General features: G+C 45.1%; 1 protein-coding gene across 1 annotated transcript in view; it reads left to right on the forward strand.

Annotated features, from left to right (window-relative positions):
- The window catches only part of Golga4 (golgin A4), an 81,744-nt gene that overhangs the window by 54,195 nt on the left and 5,440 nt on the right, over nucleotides 1-22,109 (forward strand). The window contains exons 16-24 of the mRNA XM_051202200.1: nucleotides 326-4,518; nucleotides 5,036-5,157; nucleotides 5,802-5,932; nucleotides 10,919-11,029; nucleotides 13,094-13,114; nucleotides 13,305-13,373; nucleotides 14,684-14,759; nucleotides 16,901-17,004; nucleotides 20,808-20,894. Coding sequence (XP_051058157.1) covers nucleotides 326-4,518; nucleotides 5,036-5,157; nucleotides 5,802-5,932; nucleotides 10,919-11,029; nucleotides 13,094-13,114; nucleotides 13,305-13,373; nucleotides 14,684-14,759; nucleotides 16,901-17,004; nucleotides 20,808-20,894 — 4,914 coding nt within the window. The remainder of the gene's footprint in view (nucleotides 1-325; nucleotides 4,519-5,035; nucleotides 5,158-5,801; nucleotides 5,933-10,918; nucleotides 11,030-13,093; nucleotides 13,115-13,304; nucleotides 13,374-14,683; nucleotides 14,760-16,900; nucleotides 17,005-20,807; nucleotides 20,895-22,109) is intronic.

A 22,109-nucleotide genomic window follows, 5' to 3' on the forward strand; every position in this document is an offset into this window, starting at 1 on the left:
GTATGGAGGTCTAATCCTACCAAGCTCACTGCCATTATTATTTGTTTTGTGATTCATTTTCTCTTTTTTAACTTTCCCATTAGAATACTTTTGAAAATAGAGATAGTTGAAATGGTTACCCAAGTACATAGAACAAGCCCAGAACCGAGTTTGTTTATGATCCCATTAGTGACTGAGCAAGGTGTATTGCCTGCCCTTTCTTATGTTTTGTCTGGTATGTGAAGTGTCCAAATTGTAGCCTCTAGGTAGGTCCACATGATCTCTGCATCTCTGCTAACAAACAAGTATGTGCATTAATAAAAAACGCGCCTGTTTTCATTAACAGAGAATACTTGAATTGGAAACCTCTCTGGAAAAAAGCTTAGAAGAAAGCAAAACTCAGTCAGAGCATTTAGCTGTTCATTTGGAAGCTGAGAAGAATAAGCACAAGAAAGAGCTCACAGCCGTGACTGAGGCGCACCGGGCAGAACTGGGGCGCCTCCAGCAGCAGCAGGACGGCCTGTGGGCCGAGAGGCTCCAGGGCCTGGCTCAGCAGCACCAGGCTGCCGTGGAGGAGCTCAGAGAGAAGTACGAACAGGAAAAAGGCGCCCTACTAAAGGAGAAGGAGGGTCATCTCCAGGCCATGAATGAAAAGACCTTGCAGAAGCTGGATGTGAAGCAGGCAGAGCTGGAGTCCCTGTCCTCTGAGCTGGCGGAAGCGCTGAAAGCCCGTGAGCAGCTGGCCCAGGAGCTTTCTGTCCTGAGGGGTGATGCGGACAGAATGAAGCAGGCCCTCGAGGCCGAGCTGGAGGAGCAGAGGCGTCACCACCAGCGTGAGGTGGACAGCATCAGTAAGGAACAAGAAATAACTGTTCAGAGAACTGAGAAGGCCTTGAAAGATGAACTGAATCGGCTGGAGCTTCTCCTGAAGGAGAGAGACGATCACCTGAAAGAGCAGCAGGCTCGCATAGACGATCTTGAAGCTTATCTTCAAAAGTCTGCCGGGGAGCTGCAGCAGGCCTTGGCTAAGCTGGACCTCCTCCACAAACAGCAGAGCAGCACACAGGAGCAGACGGGCATGTATGAGGAGCAGCTGGCCCAAATGCGGCAGAAGGTGCTGGATCTGGAATCAGAGAAGAACCTTCTTGCCAAGCAGGTAGCTGACATGGAGACACAAAGAAAGCACACGTGTGTGGAATTAGACGCTCTGAGCGCACAGGTGCGGCAGCTTGAGGAACAGAAGCGTGAGCTGGAGGAGAAAGGGAGGTCCTTAGCCCAGCTGCACGAGTCACAGCTCAAGGACAGCCACGTGGAGAAGGAGCAAACAAAGCAAATTCTGATGGAAAAGGAAAATGTCATTTTACAGATGCGAGAAGAACAGGCCAAAGAGATCGAGGCCCTCAAACAGAAATTGTCTTCTAAAGAAGAAAGTATGAGCATTTTGCATGAGGAATATGAAACCAAATTTAAAAATCAGGAAAAAAGGATGGAAAAAATTAAGCAGAAAGCAAAAGAAATGCAAGAAACGAAGAAAAAGTTGTTGGATCAGGAAGCCAAACTTAAGAAAGAGCTTGAAAATACCGTCCTGGAGCTCAGTCAGAAAGAGAGACAGTTCAATGCCCAAATCCTGGAAATGGCACAGGCCAGCTCCGCTGGGATCAGTGACACAGTGTCAAGACTGGAGGCCAACCAAACGCAGCAGATAGAAAGCCTGACCAAAGCTCACCAGCGGGAGCTTGATGACGTCACAGAGTGCTGGGAAAAGAGGCTGAGCCAGCAAGCCGAAGAGCTTCGGGACAAGCACGAGAGGCGGATGGAGGAGAAGCAGCAGGAGCTGGCAGAGCTGAGGCAGAGGGTCCTCACACTGCAGTCTGACAAAGAGGAGGTGAACAAGGAAGCCATGCGGCTGAAGGAGGCAGTGGCTGAGCAGGGCACCGCGCTAGCCCGTCTGCAGGAGCAGTTAGAGCAGAAGTCCGCTCACATCAGCTCACTCTCTCAGAAGGAGACTCAGTTGAAATCCCAAGTTGAAACGCTGGAAGTCGATTTGGGTCGTTCTCTGAATGAGAAGGCTTCCCTTGAGGAGGAGCTGGCTGAGCTCAGAGTGCTGACCGAGAAGGAGACGCTCAGAGTTTCTGAGCTGACGGGCAAGGTGCAGGCTGCAGAGGAGGAGCTCCACAGCTGCAGGGCTCTTCAGGAAAGCAGTAGCAAGAGCCTAGAGGACAAAAGCTTGAACCTCAAAACCCTGCTTGGGGAACTCGCAGCTCAGCTAGACAGTCGCTGTGAGAAAACCAAAGCTTTGTTAGAAGCTAAAACAAATGAACTCCTCAGCGTCAGCGGTGACAAAACAGATGCCATTCTGTCTAGGCTTTCCCGCTGTCGGCAGCGCACCGCCACAGTTAGGGAGGCGCTGCTCATGAAAACGCGCCACGTTTCTGACTTAGAAGCACAACTCAGAAAGCTCACAGAAGAGCAACACACACTAAAGAGCTCTGTTCAACAGGTCACCCATCAGCTGGAAGAAAAAGAAAGTCAGATTAAGGCCATGAAGGCCGATATCGAGGGTCTCGTCACAGAAAAGGAAGCCTTACAGAAGGAAGGCGGCCAGCAGCAGCAGGCGGCCTCGGAGAAGGAGTCCTGCATTACACAGCTGAAGAAAGAGTTATCGGAGAACATCAATGCCCTTACACTACTGAGAGGGGAGCTCTCCGAGAAGACGGCAGAGACGGACAGCCTTCGCACACAGCTCAGTGACCTCAACGCTCAACTGGGGAACAGCGTCAGCCTAAGTGACAAAGCAGCGGCCATTTCGTCCCTGAACAAGCAGCACGAGGACCGGCAGATGGAGCTGCAAGCTCAGCTGCAAGAGCTGTCTTTGAAAGTCGATACTCTGAGTAAGGAGAAAATGTCTGCTCTTGAGCAGGCAGATCATTGGTCCAACAAGTTCTCAGAGTGGAAGAGAAAAGCCCAGCCCAAATTCGCACAGTACCAGAGCACCATTAAAGACCTGCACACACAGCTTGACGTAAAAGCCAAGGAAGCCGCTGAAAAGGACGAGCAGATACAGCTGCTGAGGGAAGACCTTGGTCAGCAGAATAAACGGTTCGAGTGTTTGAAGGGCGAGATGGAGGACAGGAAGGGCGAGATGGAGAAGAAAGAGTGTGACTTAGAGGCCGAGTTAAAGACGCAGACGGCAAGGGTTGCTGAGTTAGAGGACTGTATCGTTCACAGGAGAGAAGAAATTGAGTCCCTAAATGAAACACTTAAGAGTTACAGCCAACAGAAGGACACTGAGCGGAATGAACTGGTTCAGAAACTTCAGCACTTGGAAGAGCTGGCAGAGGAGAAAGACAACAAGGTTAGGGAGGCCGAGGAAAAGGTCCTGAGCCTAGAACAGCAAGTGTCCTCCCTGGAAGCCGAACTTGGAAACCTGAAGAAAGAACTAGAACATGTGAATTCGAGTGTGAAAAGCAGAGACGGGGAGTTAAAAGCTTTAGAAGAGAAGCTTGAGCTGGAAAGCACTTCGAAAGTGGAGCTGAAGAGGAAGGCGGAGCAGAAGATCGCTGCCATCAGGAAGCAGTTGCTGTCTCAGATGGAAGAGAAGCGGCGGGAGGCCGAGAGCCAGCTGAGCGAGCTGAATGCGAAACTGCAAGGCAGAGAAGAGCAAGTTCACACCCTGGAAGAACAACTTAAAAACCTACAAACTTCCCTCCAGTCGGAGATGCCAGTTGTGTCCACGTCCATACAAAACGCAGCAGCATCTCCTGAACAAGGAGCAGCCGATTCCCAAGGCTGTACGCGCAAGGCATGTGAAGAGAGGATCTGCACACTACAGAGAAGATTAGTTGAAAGAGAAAGGCTGCTGCACAGTCTGGAGCAGAGGATGGGTGAGTCAAAGTTATCTCCGACCGAAGTGCAGCTCGCCACGAAGTTAGACGACATCCAAGCCAAACCGCTCAATGATGAGAGTTTGATAGGACGTCTTCAAGAAGAACTCACAGAAAAGAAGGCGAACTGTTCCTTCATTGTGCCCCAGCCCATGGGGGAAGAAGCCGGTAAAAATAATACAGGGATGAAGCAAAACTTGGCCAGTGTGGTTGACAGTGTCCAGAAAACCCTCCAGGAAAGGGAGCTGGCCTGCCAGACCCTGGAGCGGAAGGTTAAAGAGCTGGAGTCTGACTTAGTAAGAGAGAGGGACTCACACAGACTGGAAATGGAAAAGCTGACCCTGAAATACGAGAAGTCGCAAGCCTCACAGCAAGAAATGGGTGGGAAAAATCAATCTGTGGAAATTTTGGAAGATAGTTCTGAGGAAAATTCCAAGTCACAGGTGATCCAGCCGAAATTGGGGAATAACATGGACACCCAGCATCATGATAATGACCTGGAGTTAAAGTTAGCAGGGGCGGAGCGGGAGAAGCAGAAGCTGAGCAGGGAGGTGGCAAGGCTGCAGAAAGATCTTCGGGTGCTGAGAAAGGAACACCAGCAGGAGCTGGACATCCTGAAGAAAGAGTGCGCGCTGGAAGCAGACATGAAGCTCAAGTGAGTGCTGTTCCTACCCGGTGGATGTGTGCGCGTGCGTTCACGCGTGTGCGTGCGCGTCTGTGTGTGTGTGCGCGTGTGTGTGTGTTACACACGCACGCGCAGTGTGTCATGCAGATACTTGCACCTGCCCAAAGCGTTACATAAATCCATTAAGTTAAATGCTGGGGGGAAATGAATTCGGGGCAGAAGGCAGTGAGTGTTATTCCGTGTTCGTTAAGAGGACACACCTTTTCTTGCAGGCGAGTAATGGCCTCACTGTTGCATGACAGTAACATGCGTGTGTAGGGGAGAAGTTTAAAGTGGGAAAGAGCCGTAACCCCGGCCCCACAGTTAGTCACTGAAGGTATTCAGAGTTTCTATCTCTAGTTTTCTCTACCTGGACCCACAGACGCACTCACAATTGCCTCCATAACAGTGAGAGCACATTGTGCAAGCTGTTTTTGAAACAGCTTTGTAACAATGTGCTGTTTAGAGGTAGCTGTCATCATCATCGCTGTCCACTCTTGTTACTCAGACAGGAGCAAGAGGACCTGGAGTTGAAGCACACGTCCATCCTGAAGCAGCTGATGAGGGAGTTTAACACCCAGCTGGCTCAGAAAGAGCAGGAACTAGAAAGGACCATCCAGGAGACCATCCGTGAGTACAGTCTTGAACCCAGCAGCGACTACCCTCGGCAGAGTCCACTGCTGCTGGATTTTTCTTGTCCTGCCAGGTCCTTCCGGCCCTCTCAGCCCCAAAGTGTTCATGGATGCTATATTAATTACAAAGCTATTGGCCGATGACTAGGGTTTCTTTTTTGTTATCTCTGTCTTTATTATTAACCCATTTCTATAAATCTGTGTATTTCCATGTGGTCTTGACTTACTGGAGAATGCCCAGATCTGCTACTCCTTTTCGGCTACATGGAGTCTGTTTGAAGTCTCCTCGTCTCCTAGTCCCGCCTATCTTCCTGCCTCTATTGACCAAATAATGTTTTATTCATGAACCAATAAGAGAAACATATATACAGAAGGACATCCCCTATTGGTCCACAGTCTATTCTCTTTTTGCCCTTGTGGTAGGTGTACCTACCACATTAACTAGGGGGAAAATGGAAAATGGTCTTTGTCCGAGACAGTGCTCTTCCAAGTCCTCTAGAAAGTTCTCAAACCTGCTTCACACCTCAGCATGCCCGTTCTTCTGGATTTCATGAACATTGATTTGAAATGAGAATTCCTACTGCTGTTGGCATATAGATAGTCACGCATGTTTGCTTATGCGTGTCCCTTGTCCTGCACTAGATAAGGCCCAGGAGGTGGAAGCTGAGCTTCTGGAGAGCCACCAAGAAGAGACGCAGCAGCTGCATAGAAAGATCGCGGAGAAAGACGATGACCTGAACAGGACAGCCAGGAGATATGAGGAGATCCTTGATGTAATTATCCCTATTCTCTTTTGGAACAGTTTGTGTTTTATGGGGGAGCTGATTGTTTTCAGATGTAGAGACATTTTCCCTTTGACAGAAACTAGACTAACGTGAGGCTTTGAGATGTGGCTGAGTGCTGGGAACTGGATCCAGTGCACCGTCGGAGGCTTAGCTGGGGTCTTCTCAGGATAGCCAGCCAAGCCATGCCGTCTCCACTCACTTTCAGGGTTTTGATGGCCCAGGGTGGGGGTGCGTTGGGAATAAAACGGAATTTCTCAGCTTGCTCTAATGACATTGCATTAGCAGAATAAAATAAGCCATAAATGCTAATAAGAACTTAGGACCCCAAGAATGTTTTCAGATACAAAACGCTATGAGTTACTCTCTTTTTGCTTATTATCCTCTGTAAGGCTACTCCAAGCCTTACTCTATCATGCGCCAAGAATTTTCATTCCGGAAGAGCTGTCACCTTCAGCTGACAGTGTCAGCAGCGCCTGTGTGACCCAGAGCAGATTGTAACAATCACTGTTTTAAATGTAATTTAATTGAGTAAAATTATGGAATATGAAATGTCAACTTTGTGCACTTTGTAAGCTTTAAATCTCATTAGGAAAATATAAAAATATTTACAGATTTTCTTGTACTTTCAAAGTACATTTATGCTAAGTTTTTAAGAATACCGCCAGGGGGCTGGAGAGATGGATCAGTAGTTAAGAGCTTTTACTGCTCTCGCAGAGGATTCACGTTCTGCTCCCAGTACCTACCTGGTGGTTCACAGCTAACTGTAACTTCAGTTCCAGAGGGTCCATGCCGCCCTCTCTCCTCTGTGGGCACTGCACGGTCACGGTATACATAGATTCATGGGCACTTGCATGCACACAATATAGCTAATTTCACGTAGGTACATGCACATGAATAATAAACGCATTTTTAAAAGTTCTATTGAGGTGTTAGTGGTAGATGCCTGTAATCCTAGCATTTGAGAAGCTGAGTTAGGATCAGGAGTTCAAGGCCAGCCTGGGCTATATGAGGCCTTGTTCCAAAACAAACAAACAAACAAAAAAACAAATGCAGTCACTTCTTGACTCCTAATTGAATGTTTGACCACATGCAGTATACCTAATATATCCAAGGTACCTAGTTTAGTTTTACCATCTGGTATTTGTTACTGTGCTTTTGCTTTTTGTTTTTTGTTTTTTTAATACAGAAGGGAAGGCAACCTTAGTGTAGTTAAGTGTTTGCATAATATATTGAGTTCTGGAGTAGAGATTCATTATTACCTTCACCTATTTCATAAATAATGATGTCTTTCCAAGGAAGGAACTTTAAGAAGGTAACAGCTATTTATTGTGATTAATCATGCCTGGAAGTTTCAGGGAAGGGATGAGCTCTTGTTTGTGATTCCTTTTCTGTATGTGAATGATGGGTCATTAGTGTTGAACTTTATTTTTGGGACCACCAGCCCCCTCCCCCCCAAATAGTGACACGGAGACTAATTAAGAAACTTTGGCCTTTAGCTGAGGCTTGTTCACAACCAGCTCGTGTAACTTAACCTGTTTCTATTCATCTATGCTCTGCCATGTGGTTCTTTGCCCCTCCTCCATTCTGTATGCCCAGAAGTCCTACCTAACTTCTTCTGCCTTCCTATTGGCTGTTCAGCTTTCTACTACACCAATTACAGTGACACATCTTCACACATGTGTGAACAAATATTCTACAACAGGTCATCAGAGAGTAGACTGTTCACCGTCACGGACCTCTATAGGTCCAGGGCTGCGGGCCAGGAAGACAGTAGCCGCAGTGCTCTGGCAGCTGTCTGAAGGGAACTGGGGGAACAGACTCCACGCTGCAGCTTAGAGAGGGCGCCTTATTTCAATAGTGTGTGTCAACTGGCTCAACCCTTGTGAGTTCTCCCATGTGAAGTCAGCATGACAGGCCTACTCCATGGTCTGGGGATTGGGGAAAAGCTGTGTCTTTGTCCTCCCCCCTTTCCTCTCTGAAAAGTTCTGTCACATGACGTACTGTGCTGCACTTCCTCAATTGTAATAGTTCTTGGAGTGTTAATAACAAATTCAAGCACAAAGGATTCCACTTTCCCCTCCCTATCTTAGGTAGCATTTCTTTTTGTTGTTGTTTTGATTTGGTTTGGGTTTTTGAGAGAGGGTCAGGCTGGCCTTGAACTTACTGTGTAACTGAAAATGGCTTTGAACTTTTGATCACCCACAGTTCTGCCTTCCGAATGCCAGGATCGCTGGCTGTCCTTTATGATAAAGTTCTTACCTTCCACATCTGAAGAACCGAGATACTTGTTCCCGAATCACACAGGTCCCTAAGCCCCGCACACAAGTATATCTTTGTAGGTGGGGATCTGCTTATATCCCTAGCCTCCAAATGGCGTGAATCTTTGTTACTGCCTCTGTTACGCATGTGCGCGAGTGTGGTGGTTCGAATGAGGATGGTCCCCACAGGCTCCTGTATTTGAGTGTCTACTCCCCGGTGGGTGCTAGGTCAGTAGGGTTAGGAGGTGGTTTTGTTGGAGAAGGTGGGTGGGTCACTGGAAGCGGGCTGTGAGGGTTCACAAGCTCATGCAGGCGTAGTCGGTGCCTGAGATCAGGTTGTGGCTGTCAGTGCTGTTTGAGTGCCATATGTGTTGCCATACTTCCGCCATGATAATGGACTGACCCTCAGACCGTAAGCAAAGTCCCAGTTAAATGCTTTTAAGAGTTGCTGTGGTCATGGTGACTCTTCACAGCAATAGAACAAGCGACCAAGACAGCGGGGATGCCATTGTCAGGGGTTGCCCTCCATCTTGCTTCCTGTGGTGTGGTCACTCCGTGACCCTGGAGTTGCAGTGGTGGCTTGACCCCCAGGGTCTTCGCATTCGCAATGTCGGTATAGACTTGGCAAACCTGGCTTTTGCATGGGAGTCTGAGCCTGAGTCCTCAGGGTTGTGTAGCAAGGTTTACTCGACCACTCTGTGCTGCATCTTTAAAGGGTTTTTAAAGTTAATTTTTATTTAGATGACCCTGAATCAAACGCATTCACATGCATATTTGAGAACGGTGTGGACTTTCATTCTCGTTTGTTGCTTTTAAAGGACAGAATCAAGAAAGTTAGACTCCCCACTCCTCCCTCTCTCCCTTTTCCCTTTTCTGATGGGGTAGGGATTTACACGGGACCTGGCACCTTGTTGTCAGCCCCCTACCACTGAGTTGTCCCCCAGATCCAGAACTATTTTTTGTTAGAGATGATTCGTTAGAGACCCCTCTAACTCTTAGACGGCTTCCTTGCCTTAGCTCTGGTGTAGTTTGCAGCTGTCGAAGGATGTTTCGACATAGCTGAATGTCATTGTGCCTGAGGGAGTAGCTGTGGGACCTCTGCCACACTGGCATAGGGCGTGCACAGGGGTAGGCTCAAGACAGCCACGACCAAGGACAGCAATAGCCCAGTTCCAGGTTGATGGTGTTGAGGTGGGGCTGGGTCAGTGTATGCCTCTGTGAGGAGACAGCTGAGCACTGGCCAACAGGCTTGTGCTGGTTGGTTTCCCGTTAGCCTTCCTCATGAGAAGTGGTATTTAAAATCAGACCAGCTGTGTGTCATTGAGAATGGTGTCTCTCATGTTTCTGGCAGTCAGTGACTGTTAAATGACCCTGTTGATGGCTGTTTTCCTGTTATGTCTCTCTCAGCACACACACACACACTTACCTTCTTTACTCAAGTCAGATTGATATTCTAGCTGTAAATGTTCTTCAGCGCAAAGCTCTTGCAAGATTTATGACTTGGGAGTGTCCCCAGAACAGAACAGAAAATGACTTGTATGTCAAAATTTCTGAATAGGACTATGGGGACAAAAATCACCTAAAAGTTTTTAGGGTTTTTTTTTTCTAGTTGAGCCTTGTCTATTTGTTTGTTTGTTTGTTTTTGCAATATTTTGGGAAAATGAAGAAGATTGCACTGGTCATCAACATGTTAGACAGACTAACTGTATTATGTTGACTTCCAACGCCATGTGGAGATGGGTAAAATGTAGACAAGGTTCAATGATGAACCCCTGAGTTACACAGCCCCTACGTAGTTAGTGAAGAAAATTAAACCAAAGCATTGCACAGCTTCTTGTGATGAGTGGGTTGCCAGCTGTGTGTGAAAATACTACTTTATTCCCTGAGTATCTGTAGGCGCCCACTGTAGAAAGTGCCCAAACCTTACCTCACAGGACCTGTGATACAGCACAGGACCTGTGACACGGCTAGACCCTCATGCTTACGACCCGGTCAGCCCAGGGTGAGAGGAGGGCAGCAGGTTGACCTTGGTGACGGATGAAGGACGAGTAACAGGGCGTCATGGTATCCTAGGAAGAGTGAGCAGCCTGAAGCGGAACTGACTTGGGTCAGAAAGGTGGCTAGGAAAGCAGAGGGATGAATGGAGAGCAGAGGGATGAATGGACAGCAGAGGGATGAATGGAGAGCAGAGGGATGGGTGGAGAGCAGAGGGATGAATGGAGAGCAGAGGGATGGGTGGAGAGCAGAGGGATGAATGGAGAGCAGAGGGATGAATGGAGAGCAGAGGGATGGGTGGAGAGCAGAGGGATGGGTGGAGAGCAGAGGGATGGGTGGAGAGCAGAGGGATGGGTGGAGAGCAGAGGGATGGGTGGAGAGCAGAGGGATGAATGGAGAGCAGAGGGATGAATAGGAGAGCAGAGGGATGAATGGAGAGCAGAGGGATGAATGGAGAGCAGAGGGATGAGTGGAGAGCAGAGGGATGAATGGAGAGCAGAGGGATGGGTGGAGAGCAGAGGGATGGGTGGAGAGCAGAGGGATGAATGGAGAGCAGAGGGATGGGTGGACAGCAGAGGGATGGGTGGACAGCAGAGGGATGGGTGGACAGCAGAGGGATGAGAAAGACAGCTGTGTGTGTCTCAGACTGTTGCGTGCTCTACGCTTTTCCCTCTCTGCATGGTTTCAGTGTTAATACCACATTGCTATTTCCATCCTGAAGGCCCGTGAAGAGGAAATGACTTCAAAAGTAAATGGCCTGCAGACTCAGCTTGAGGAGCTACAGAAGAAGTATGAGCACAGGCTAGACCAGGAGAAGAGCATGCCGGACAATGTGAGAGCACTTTGAGTTTCTTCTTATGGTTCTTGGAAACACCGCCATTGCCCCGGTTTGGCTCACCCATTGACATAAGATTCATCTCATTTAATCCAGAGGGACCCTTTTAGGACCCATGCTTTCCTCCTTCAGTTAGTACAGCCAACACCCCAAGAGCTCAACACAGTGTTCACAGCTCATGTTAAGTGTCGTCGTGGAGTTTAAACCGGGCTCCCGCACTCAAAGCCTAGACTTGCTGTTGGCGGTGCTCCCTGGACTTCCACAGACAATATAGCAGAGCAGACTGAGCCCACACCCTGGGAACGCCAGAGACTGTCCACAGCAAGTGGGACTTACTGAGAAGTTTTTCTTTAATTTTTTATTCTTTGACAATTACATACTTGCATATAACACGTTTTTGTCGCAATCCGCCCTCCTGGTCCTCTGAGCCCTTCCTGTTCCCACAGGCCTCCCTTTTCTTCCTAACAAGTGCCCCTTCCACTTCATGTCCTTTTGGTTTGTTTTGTGCCCTGATTTTACCCTGGGCCACCCGCATGGGTGTGGGTGTGAAGCTGCCCATCGAAGCGTGAGTTACACCATTGATGACGATGAGTGACTCCCCGCCCCCAGCATTTGGACATATGTAATCTGTATTCTGCTTTATAATGTATCCTTAGTTGTATGGCACGAATATGGTGGCTTTTCAGTCGTTCTGTGCTGGTTCATCTTTGCATGGCTACTGGACCAGATGCCGATGCTGATGCAGATGCTGATGTCGGTGCAGATGCCGTGAGATGCCTGACATGACAGAGCTGGCACTGCATCTTTGGCAATTTTTAAGTAACCCCAGTCTTTAATTAAAGTTAATGCTAGGGAAGACAGGCCATGTATGCCCCTTGGCTGCTGGTCCTGCTGTAGATCCACAAAGCATGCAGGTCCCAGTTTGAGAAGCCCGATGCTGGAGCATTTCTTTCTGATGGTTATCCCTGCTCTAGGATGGTCTTTTTCACAGCAGTGTCAGGAGGTTCTCGGGAAGATGGACAGATGCCGTCTGTGATTCCACCCGAGAAGACCTAGTACAGTGTGTCAGTCACGGACAAGAGCAGTCACATGGGTCTCTTTCCCCTTTATAAAAGGCTTTGCTGAGCATCGAATCACACCTAATCAGATACATCTGTACGAGCTCTGAGCAGGCAGAAAGGTCCCTTCCTTTCAGGAGAGCCATTAATGCCGTTCTGTCTGTCTGTTAGCCTGTCTACAATGGGGTTGTTGCTGCCGCCATTCTTGCTGTTAAATATGACTTCTATGAAAACACATGCATTTTACTAACAAGAGCTTCCCCTATCATCAGAGTATTAATGTTGCATCCTGACTATCATAGCGTGTTGATGCATTGTGAAACTGATATCAATGCTGAGTTCTTTACCTTGTTGCAAAAGGAAGGAGTAAATAATAACTGAACACATTTGTTCCTTTGTGGTCTCCTGATTCTCCTTGAGCATGCTTCTAAGTATTTAGATTTTGTTTTTTACTTGCGATGGTAGTCCTGGCGTGTTTCCCAGGTTGGTCTGAATCTTCTGATCAAACGGTCCTCCCATCTCAGCTTCCCAAACAGTGGCAGTCTAGACGGTCCTCAGTCACAGGTACCTGTGCTGAGAGCTCCATGAGAAACTATTTGTAATCAGAGCCCAGCATGAGCCTTGGGGGTTGTACTTAGAAATGTCCTAAGGGACGTTGAGAGAGCTGACCTTTTACTCATAGTTACTGGAGTGGTGCACACATCCCCTTGTGTTCAGTATCCCTGAAGGATAAAGCCTCCAGTGTGTGTTGTGGCATCTGTGTCCCCTGCTGCAGAGCCCACAGAGCCTTTCAGCCCTCCTTTGTCTGTGGACATTTTATGTAACAAAAATGGACCAGTTCAAAACAAAGATTTGAACTTGCTTTGTTTCAAACCTGCTCGCCCTCTGAAGACGGGAAAGCTGGCTTCATGCTTGCTTGTCATTTCATAGCGCTGTATTGTTTCCCCTGCTTGTTGGTTTTATTGTTGACGTTTTTGTTTTTGTTTTTCTTTTCCATCTCCAGGAAACAATTATGGAGCTACAGGTAAGATTAGTTCTTCACTGACGTTTCCTGAAGCTAGTCCATTTTAGGAACATGCTCTCCCCAACCCCTTTTTTAACAATTAAAACATAAAGCTACTGTTTCTCCAAAGAAAGTTTTTTGTAGGCAGGGTAGAAACATGCCCGGGGGCTGATGAAACACACTAATCTCAGTCTGGCTCTTGTTCTTTCAGACACAGCTAGCCCAGAAGACCACTCTGATCAGTGATTCCAAGTTGAAGGAGCAGGAGTTGAGAGAGCAGGTACTGGCAAGTGCAGCCTCTGTTGATTTGTACTTGGATTTGGCCAATAAGGAAACAATTGAGTTAATTAATTTGCTTTGAATTTCTTTCAGTCTTTTTTTTTTTTTTTTTTTTTTTTTTTTTTTCTTTTGAGACAGAGTTTCTCTATATAGCCCTGGCTGTCCTGGAACTCACTTTGTAGACCAGGCTGGCCTCAAACTCACAGAGATTCTCCCGAGTGGGTGTTGGGACTAAAGGTGTTAGCCACTATCACCCAGCAAAATTCTTTCAGTCTTAAACAGGAAATTTTATTTCTAAGTCCACAAGTTCTTTGAGGCAGTGTTTACATTTACAATTGCATGCATTTAAACTAGAACATTTGTTGGTTTTTTAAAGGTTTATTTTATTTTATGTATGCATATATCTGTGTATGAGATGCATGCCTGTTGGCATGGATCCCCTGAAGCAAGTTATATTTGTGAGCTGCTATGTGGGCACTGGGAATTGAACCTGGGTCCTCTAGAGGAGCAGCCAGTGCTCACAATCACTGAACCATTTCTCCAGCCCCATACTAGAACATGTTATCCTGTTCTTTCTAGTGTAACATTTTGAATGTTTTGTTCATATCATTATAATAATTTATGTAAAAAGGAGTTATTTTTCTTGTTTGTCAAAGTAAAAATACGAAAGTCACTAGTGTTTTTTCCCCAATAGTAGAATTACTGTCATATGATTTATACACATAGTACCCAGGGTCAGTGTCTGTCATTCAGGGTCAGTGCTTTCCAGGGACAGTGTAAGCACGTGCCAGGTGTGTTTATGTGCAGGGCGTGATGCTTTTTTAAGTTCATAAAGACAGTCATCGAGTTAAAGTGTTGCTTTATTTCCCTTTCCTAGTAGTGACTCTCCCCGTTTATGTTCGCAAGCTCGCCGCTTTAGCGTTCCCTGATTATGTGTCTTTAAACCTAAACCTTCAAAACTGGCATAGCGTATTGAGTTTTGTTCTGGCTTATTATGTGTTCTGGATACATATTCCTTATCAGATATGTGGTTTGCAAATATTTTCTCCCATTTTGTAATTTGCCTTTTCACATTTTTGATGTAATCTGTTAATGCAAGCGGGTTTTTTATCTTAATAAAATTCAATTCATGTATTTTTCTTTCATTGAATATTCTTTTAGTTTCTGCCAAAGAAACTATTTTTTATCTGCATATACTGTTTGTTCCTTTGGCATTAAAAAGACTCCGGAAGCTATTCTTTTACAGCTCTTCTTTTCCTTACATGTGATTTTCATATTAATTTTATGGTATGGTTTGAATGTTATCTTTAGGTCCATAATTTAGAAGACCGTTTGAAAAGATATGAAAAGACCGTGTGTGGGACAAGTGTGGGGACACCTTACAAAGGTGAGCCGACTCCTTCCACGCCACCTGAGTACATCTTTTACTGGCAGATTTATGAATGCGTTTACTTTTTTGTTGTTGTTAATTCATATTCTTTTATTTTTATTTTGAATCATTTTTAGTAGTTGACAAGTATAAATTATATATACTCACTGCAACATGTTGCTTTTAAATATATATTTGTGGTGGGACACACATGTTGAGCTCATTGGTACATATTACCTCACATGCTTAACCTTTTGTTGTGTTGTGTCTTCGTTATTGTAATGCTATGCAGAGTCAGCATGACAGAGGCAGCTTATTAAGTGAGTGCTTGATGGAGTTGAAGACAGATAGTTATGGTTATAGTTTTCCTTAGTTAGGACTAAAGATAAGTTATTTATAAGACTTTAGAATCACAAAGATAAGATAGGTGGTGGAATATTTCCTTTAATTCTTGATAATGTTAATGGATATAATATTAACTATAGTTCTTATTTGATAACTGTTTTGTTATATATTTATTATGTTATAGTTAAAACCCTTTTTATATAGATAGAAAAGAGGAGATGATGGGAGATGTCATTCTGTATATGTGTTTCTCTTATTGGTTAATGAATAAAGCACTGTTGGCCAATAGAAAAGCAAGATAGGCTGGACTAGGAGACAAGGAGGATTCTGGGAGATATAGTAGGAGAGTCAGCATGTAGAGACTTGAGAGAGAAGAGGTCCGGGCCCTCTCTCTGGTAAGAAGACCACGTGGAAACACTTAGATTAATAGAAACGGGTTAATATTTAAGACAGAGCTAGCCAATAAGAAATGCTAGTAACAGGCCAACAGCTTTATATCTAATACAGTGTCTCAGTGTGTTATATATCTAATACTGTGTCTCTGTGTGTTATATATCTAATATAGTGTCTCTATGTGTTATTTGGGGCTGATGCGGCTCTGGAACCAGGCTGGTGGGACAATTGCTCGTAACACATGTGTGCACTTCTCTAGTAATATAACCAGCACAGTCATGATGCCCAACCCTTCTGACACTGTTATTCGTTCTTCTGCCTCATATTTAACATCTCTGTCTAAAGTTTCCAGCAACATTTTGTCCAGGTTTTCCCAGTTAGGGAATTTACATGATCTGTTTCTTTTATTTACTGTAAGTCTGAGAGTCGCCTAGGTTGTATGCTTTATTCCATTAGTTTGGCACATACTTGCACATGTTTCCTATAATCTAATGTGAAAGATTTTCTGTAGACTATAGAGCTAAGAATATTGGGCACCACTGTGGTCTCTCTACTGCTAATATGTGCCGTGGTCCTTCCATGCTTGGCTGATCTGCATTTGATATAATGTTGTCAGGGTTTTAATTTTGTTCCTGTTCTTAGTAGTTGTAGTAGTAGTAGTTATTTGTTCTTTCTTAGTTCTAGCTGTGTATATATATTTCTTCCTTTGTGGAGTGCCTTATATTCCCATGTCTTCTAAAGTTAGGATGTCGTTTTCTTTTTCATGAGCTCATAAACTTATGAGCTCGGGACATTTCCATGTATGTATATAATATGCATTTATCATGCCTTTATGCATAAATATACGTTTACCCACTGCCCTCATTACTCTTTGTTACCTCACTTTCTGTTTGTAGTGGGATTTCAGGCTTGTGCCACTGTACACAGTTCACATGAAAATGTTGAAAAGCGCTGTGACACTGATACTTTGCACACGTTTAGATTTTTATTTATCTTGTGTTTCAAAACATTTTTAAAATTTGATTTTAACTGAGTACTTTAATATTGGAATGCTTAAAAAGAAACTAAAAATGTCTGAGGTCCTAAGTCATGGATAAAAAGAAGGTGGTAATGTAGTCACCGGAATATCTGAAGTCATCCCCATGCTGTTTAGCAGAGATCTCGTTGTTAAGGAGCTTTTCCACTGGCCGTGTGATCTTGTAAGAGAAGGGTACAGGAAATAAACATTGTAGATGACAGTTCTGATTTCGCATCCGCAGGCAGCTGGGCTGTTCACAGTGTGACTATGTGGCCAACGCAGGGCAGCGAGAGGAAACAGTGTGCCTCTCTGCTCCCTTCCTCGTGCGCTAAGGCGTCTGTTTTCTGAACGACAAGCTATCTGGGCTTGCTTTTGTAATATTTATTTTTGTCTTTCTTGACAGGTGGCAATTTGTACCACACCGATGTCTCACTCTTTGGAGAACCTACTGAGTTTGAATATTTGCGAAAAGTTCTGTTTGAATATATGATGGGTCGTGAGACCAAGGTATGGTTCCTCCCTGGTGAGTTAGCGTGTCCTTTTCACAGACACATTAAATTGTCACGTAGGCAGTATTCTCATGACGAACCGACTGGCAGTCTTGTTCTGTTTATTAGATATCAACTTTAAAAATGGTTCTGATGTTACTAAATACTACTACAATGAAAATTTCACAAACAATAAGTTGTTTTTAAAAAAGTGAAGCATGTGGCTATTTCTGTTTTGTTTTTGTTGGTGTGTGTGTGTGTTCAGATCACAAAAGTAGAAGCTGTTAGTGTTCAGGCATCCATACTGGCCTGTCCTTGGGGTTCTGACAGGACACGCCCTCAGCTGCAGCCACTAAGAGCATCACCTGTGCACATTCACTGTGTTCCCCTTTAAAAGGGCCACCTCCCATCTTTTCTGTCTGTCTCTCTGTCCGTCTGTCCCTCCTTCTTTCTTCTGTTGCTCCTGTCCCCAGAGACAGGTCTCCGCCCTCCCTTCCCTCTTTTTCCCATTCCCTTTCCCCTGTGTGGCTATGTGCTGAGTCACGGAGATGCTAGGCAGTTCAGACAGTGATAGAGGGCATAGATAAGGACCTTAAACAGGGTTACAGCGAACACCAGTGAACGGCCGCTTCCCCTTACTGCACTCATACGGAGCTAAAGCAGCAGCTTGAACGCAGCAGCTTGGGAGATGGCTCACATTACCCTTGTGCAGTAGGAAGGAGGCTGAGCTTTGAGACTCCCATCAGTAGACACCTGGGACTGTTCTGTTGGGGTGCAAGTGGTGTGCCTAACCGACTGTGGCCTTCCTGAGTCTAATGCTAGCTGCCGCCGCCCATTGCTCCTGGGGAGTGTAGCGCTTGTGGAATGTTGTTTCCCAGTTTAAACCTTTGGGAAAGACACAGCCCAAGGCAAATGTGATCTTGTGCTCCCTGAGCCTGTGGTTCACTTCGGGTTACAATTTGGAAGGCAGCGAGTACTGCTCCAGCACTGTCAGAGGGTTTTGTCTGCGTTTGTTGTGGTTTTCTGACTAAGGATGAACGGCCTATAATTCTTCAGCACATTTTACATGGACACGTTGAAGCTGGTGGTAGGTTTTAATCTACTGTTTGTTTATACACGGTCATGGGAGCTGACACCATTCCTGACTCTAGAATTGAGCAGTTCAATTCTGTTAACCACACTGTGAGTGGAATGCAGCTAAGGACTGTTAGCGCTTCCCCTGAGGAGCTTCAGGAGTGCCAGGCTTTAAACAGGGAGAGGGTAGGGTAAGGTCAGGGAGCTCAACATTCATCCAGGATGGGCAGCAGCTCAGAGAAGGCCCAAGGCAATGACCAGTGAGGTCCATGAGCTGCAAGTGGTCTGTTTGGTCCAGCAGCATTGATTGTGTGAGGTGCAAGTGTTCCCAGGATTGGACAGTCTTATGTCTGCGTATCAGAGAGGGGATGGCCCCAAACATTGCCAACAAGAATAAAGCTGGTTTTGGATACATCTTTTGCTGATTTGTTTAACTTACATAGTAACAAAGAACTCAAAAGTGGAGAGCAGGTTATGTTGAGAATGAGCCAGCCTGTGGAAGACAAACGGTGTGTGTCATCGCATCCTGGCGTTTCCGTGTGTCACCCTACCTGTTCCTCCCCCCTGATTTGCCTTAGCATCCTTTATGAGGCGGGTGCCTGAAGAACACCCGTACAGTACACAGTCTTGTGGAATGGAGCTCCTCAGCCTGCTTTCTCCTCGTGGGCTTTGGTCCTCCATTCTGTTGTGGATACTGACATCCAGTCTGCCTTCCTGTTTGCTCTGTGAGCTTCATTGAAGAGCATCCCCGGAGGAAACAGTAGCTGAAGAGCTAGCTTATAAATCAGCTGGCTCATTTGAACTTCTCCTTACTTCTTGGGGCCTGAAGATGTGGTTTGGAGAACAGACAGTCTGATTTCTTTCCAAGGTATACCAAGAGCCCGGGCTTCTCCATAAAAGCTTTTCTGGCAAGCTGGAGGCTTTATTGGTTGTCCGCTGTAGGTTCTGGGTCATGGATGAATTTAGGGGTAGATTTTCCAGTTAGTGTTGTCTGGAAGTGTGAAGAGACAACTAGTTACAGATAATGGTTGTATCTTTATAAACATGTCTGCACATGCATGTGAGTGGTTTCAGAGTGAATTATACCTTGATAGCTTATGTGATACCGAAATCAAAGAAATGTTCCATATAACTGAGTTTTAGAATTTTAGATTTTTGGTACCTGGCAAGGGGTGGGATGGGGGTCTTTATAAATGGGACACGAAGAGATGCCTCTCTTTTAACAAAATGGAACAGTTACTACTTTGTATTTCTCTTGGCCAGTTCATGATGCATATACTTGCCCTCTGTACTCAAGTTTAGCATACTAGTTTGTTTTCTGTCTAGTTAATATGGTTTAATTGAGAGGCGTTGTCCTCCAAGAACGTGATTGGTTTGTGTTTGTGTGTTAGTTTGTTTGTTTGAGGCAGGGTTTCTCTGTGTGGCTTTGGAGACTGTCCTGGCACTCGCTCTGTAGACCAGGCTGGGCTTGAACTCACAGAGATCCTGTTGCCTCTGCCTCTGCCATCTGAGTGTTGGGATTAAAGGTGTATGCCACCAATGCCTTGTATACGTGATTGCTTTAAAGGCGTTTTAGATTTTTCTTTTAAGCTATTATTATAGCAGAGGCAAAGGTATTTGAAACTAAAGTCACTGTGCGTGGTGTTTGCAGCCAAAAACAGCCTCAGTTGGTCTGTTAAGTGAAGTAAGTTATCAAGAATGCATAATGTCTTGCCTCAACTCTGTAGGTCATAGTTTTAAAATGTTGGTTTCTATTCTTTCTGTTAGTAATTGAATTTTGTCTAGTGATATGAATAAAGTTCCAAACCTTGGGTTGATAATATTGTGCTGATTGTTTTTTCTACAACTTTCACCAGAACACCACTGCTGCCGTACACACAGCCCTATACACAGAGCACACTGCTGCCATACACACAGCCCTATACACAGAGCACACATAGCCATGAGCACTGGTTCCCTTCTGGGGTTGCTCTGCCATGCGCTGTAGGAATCCGCAGGAGAGTGAGTGTACCACCTGACTTGATGTAAGCATTAACTCCTTGTCCTTCCTTCATAAGTGACATCTTCCCTCTCTGTCTTCCTCACAACATCTCATCTTGATACACAGTAGGGAGTTTCAACCTTTGAGGAGAATTTCCAGGAGCTTATGGGTGACAGTCTAACTCAACGGTATATTTATTCTGAATGGCACAGTTTATGATCTTGTTTAGCAAACCTTCGTGTATAATGTTTTGATTCATCATGTGTTCTACCAAACAAAACATTGTGTTCCTTTAATATGTAATTCCTATTAGGCCATTGTGCTGCATGTCTTGAAAAGTAATTACTAAGCAAGTTCATGTCCATGCAGTATCCCATGTTAATGAGATATATGATGTGATTTAGTTAGAGCTGAACCTGGGGCCTTCTAATCCTTGATTTTCAGAGCATATGTTTTGGCAGTGCATCACTGTAGGTTAACTGCAAATATGAGGCCTTCTCAGATGAATTCATATTACAGTTTCACGTTACTAAGACAAAAGACCAAGAGTTATTGGGAATGCATCATCTAAAGTAATTCAGATGCAGACCTTGTAAAGAATCTTCTTGAATGGAAATGCTAGTGCTTCCTTAACTGACTGCCTTCACAGCATACTTCTTTGTTTGTGGCTTCCATTGAGAGCACTCAAGAATCCCCCAGCAGAATGTGTCAGACAGTGTGAGACGACATTGCCTCCTGTCTAATGATCTCTTTCCTGTTGCTTCTAGACCATGGCTAAAGTTATAACCACTGTCTTGAAATTCCCTGATGATCAGGCTCAGAAAATTTTGGAAAGAGAAGATGCCCGGCTGATGGTAAGTTCCAGAAGGGAGGTGTAGGAGGGTAGCTTTCTTACACTTTATGTTCTGCCTCATTTGCAGAGCCTCTCCCCACATAGAAGAACTTGGCATTTTTGAATGTCTTTTGTATTACAACTTAAAAAGTGGCGGTGGATGGACATTAAGAAAGTTTAAGCCAGATGTGATGAGGACTGTGAAAGGGAGAGAGTAGTCTTTCTCAGTAGCATTGTGTGGAGTTCCCAGAGCTTGAGCTGCGGACGGGAAAGATGGAGAAGACCTGGTCCGTTTGCTTCACAGAGCACTTTCTCGTATTGTAAAGTATTTCCATGTACATTGATTCTGAAGAATTTAATCATCTTTTAGGCCATTACCATGGCTCATCAGATAAAGACAGAGAGTGAGCAACACCAAAACCAACAAAAAAAAAAAAAAAAAAAAAAAACCAAACCTCTCAAGACAGACCAAAGAATGTTTAAGCATATCTAAAGGAAAACATTCGGTCCTTTATCCTTGAGTAAAGCAGTATTCATTCTAGAAAGTGATAAACTGGAGCTGGTTCTGAGTTAATCTTCCTTTACCCCTGAGGCTGACCTGCCTAGGCTTTAAACAAAGCCTCCTGGCTTTTGACACTTTACTTGCTGAATAAATTCAGTCTGTAGCCACCGTCTATTACAGTTGTTACAGAGACTATAGGAAATTGGAAGCTTTGAAGGACGTGGAATTTGGGGTAAGTGGTAACTTCCATCCAATCACATGTGAATGAAAGCAGGCCCTGAAGTGGAGAGATCCTAAAATATAACTTGAAAAAAATCAAATTGATTGTGTCCTGTCTCCCCCCCCCCCATTTTTTTTTTTTTTTAAATCAGTCTAAGAATATTGTTGGTATCTGTGAACTGACTCAGGATCATTTCCTCTATGTTTAAGAAAATTTCACTAATAAAGTATGTTGTAGTTGGCTGAAATTTGGAACCAAGAGATTCTTTTGTTATAAAGAAGCCTCTTTTTTTACGTTTTCCTAAAAGAGCATTTTTCTCATTGAAATGCTCCTGACCCCAAAGGCATAAATCTACACGTCTGTTCCCCTAATGATGGCACTGGCAGAGTATGTCTTCCCTTGGTCTCTGAGGGTTTGTTTTCTTCCTCAGTCACTCGCTTGTGCTCGGCTCTCACACTCACCCTCCATGTTGCCTGCTTGCTCTGTGCTTTGTGGTTTTAGAGGCTCACACCTCA

This window comes from Phodopus roborovskii, unplaced genomic scaffold, assembly GCF_943737965.1.
Source record: "Phodopus roborovskii unplaced genomic scaffold, PHOROB, whole genome shotgun sequence".
Classification (NCBI taxonomy): domain Eukaryota; kingdom Metazoa; phylum Chordata; class Mammalia; order Rodentia; family Cricetidae; genus Phodopus; species Phodopus roborovskii.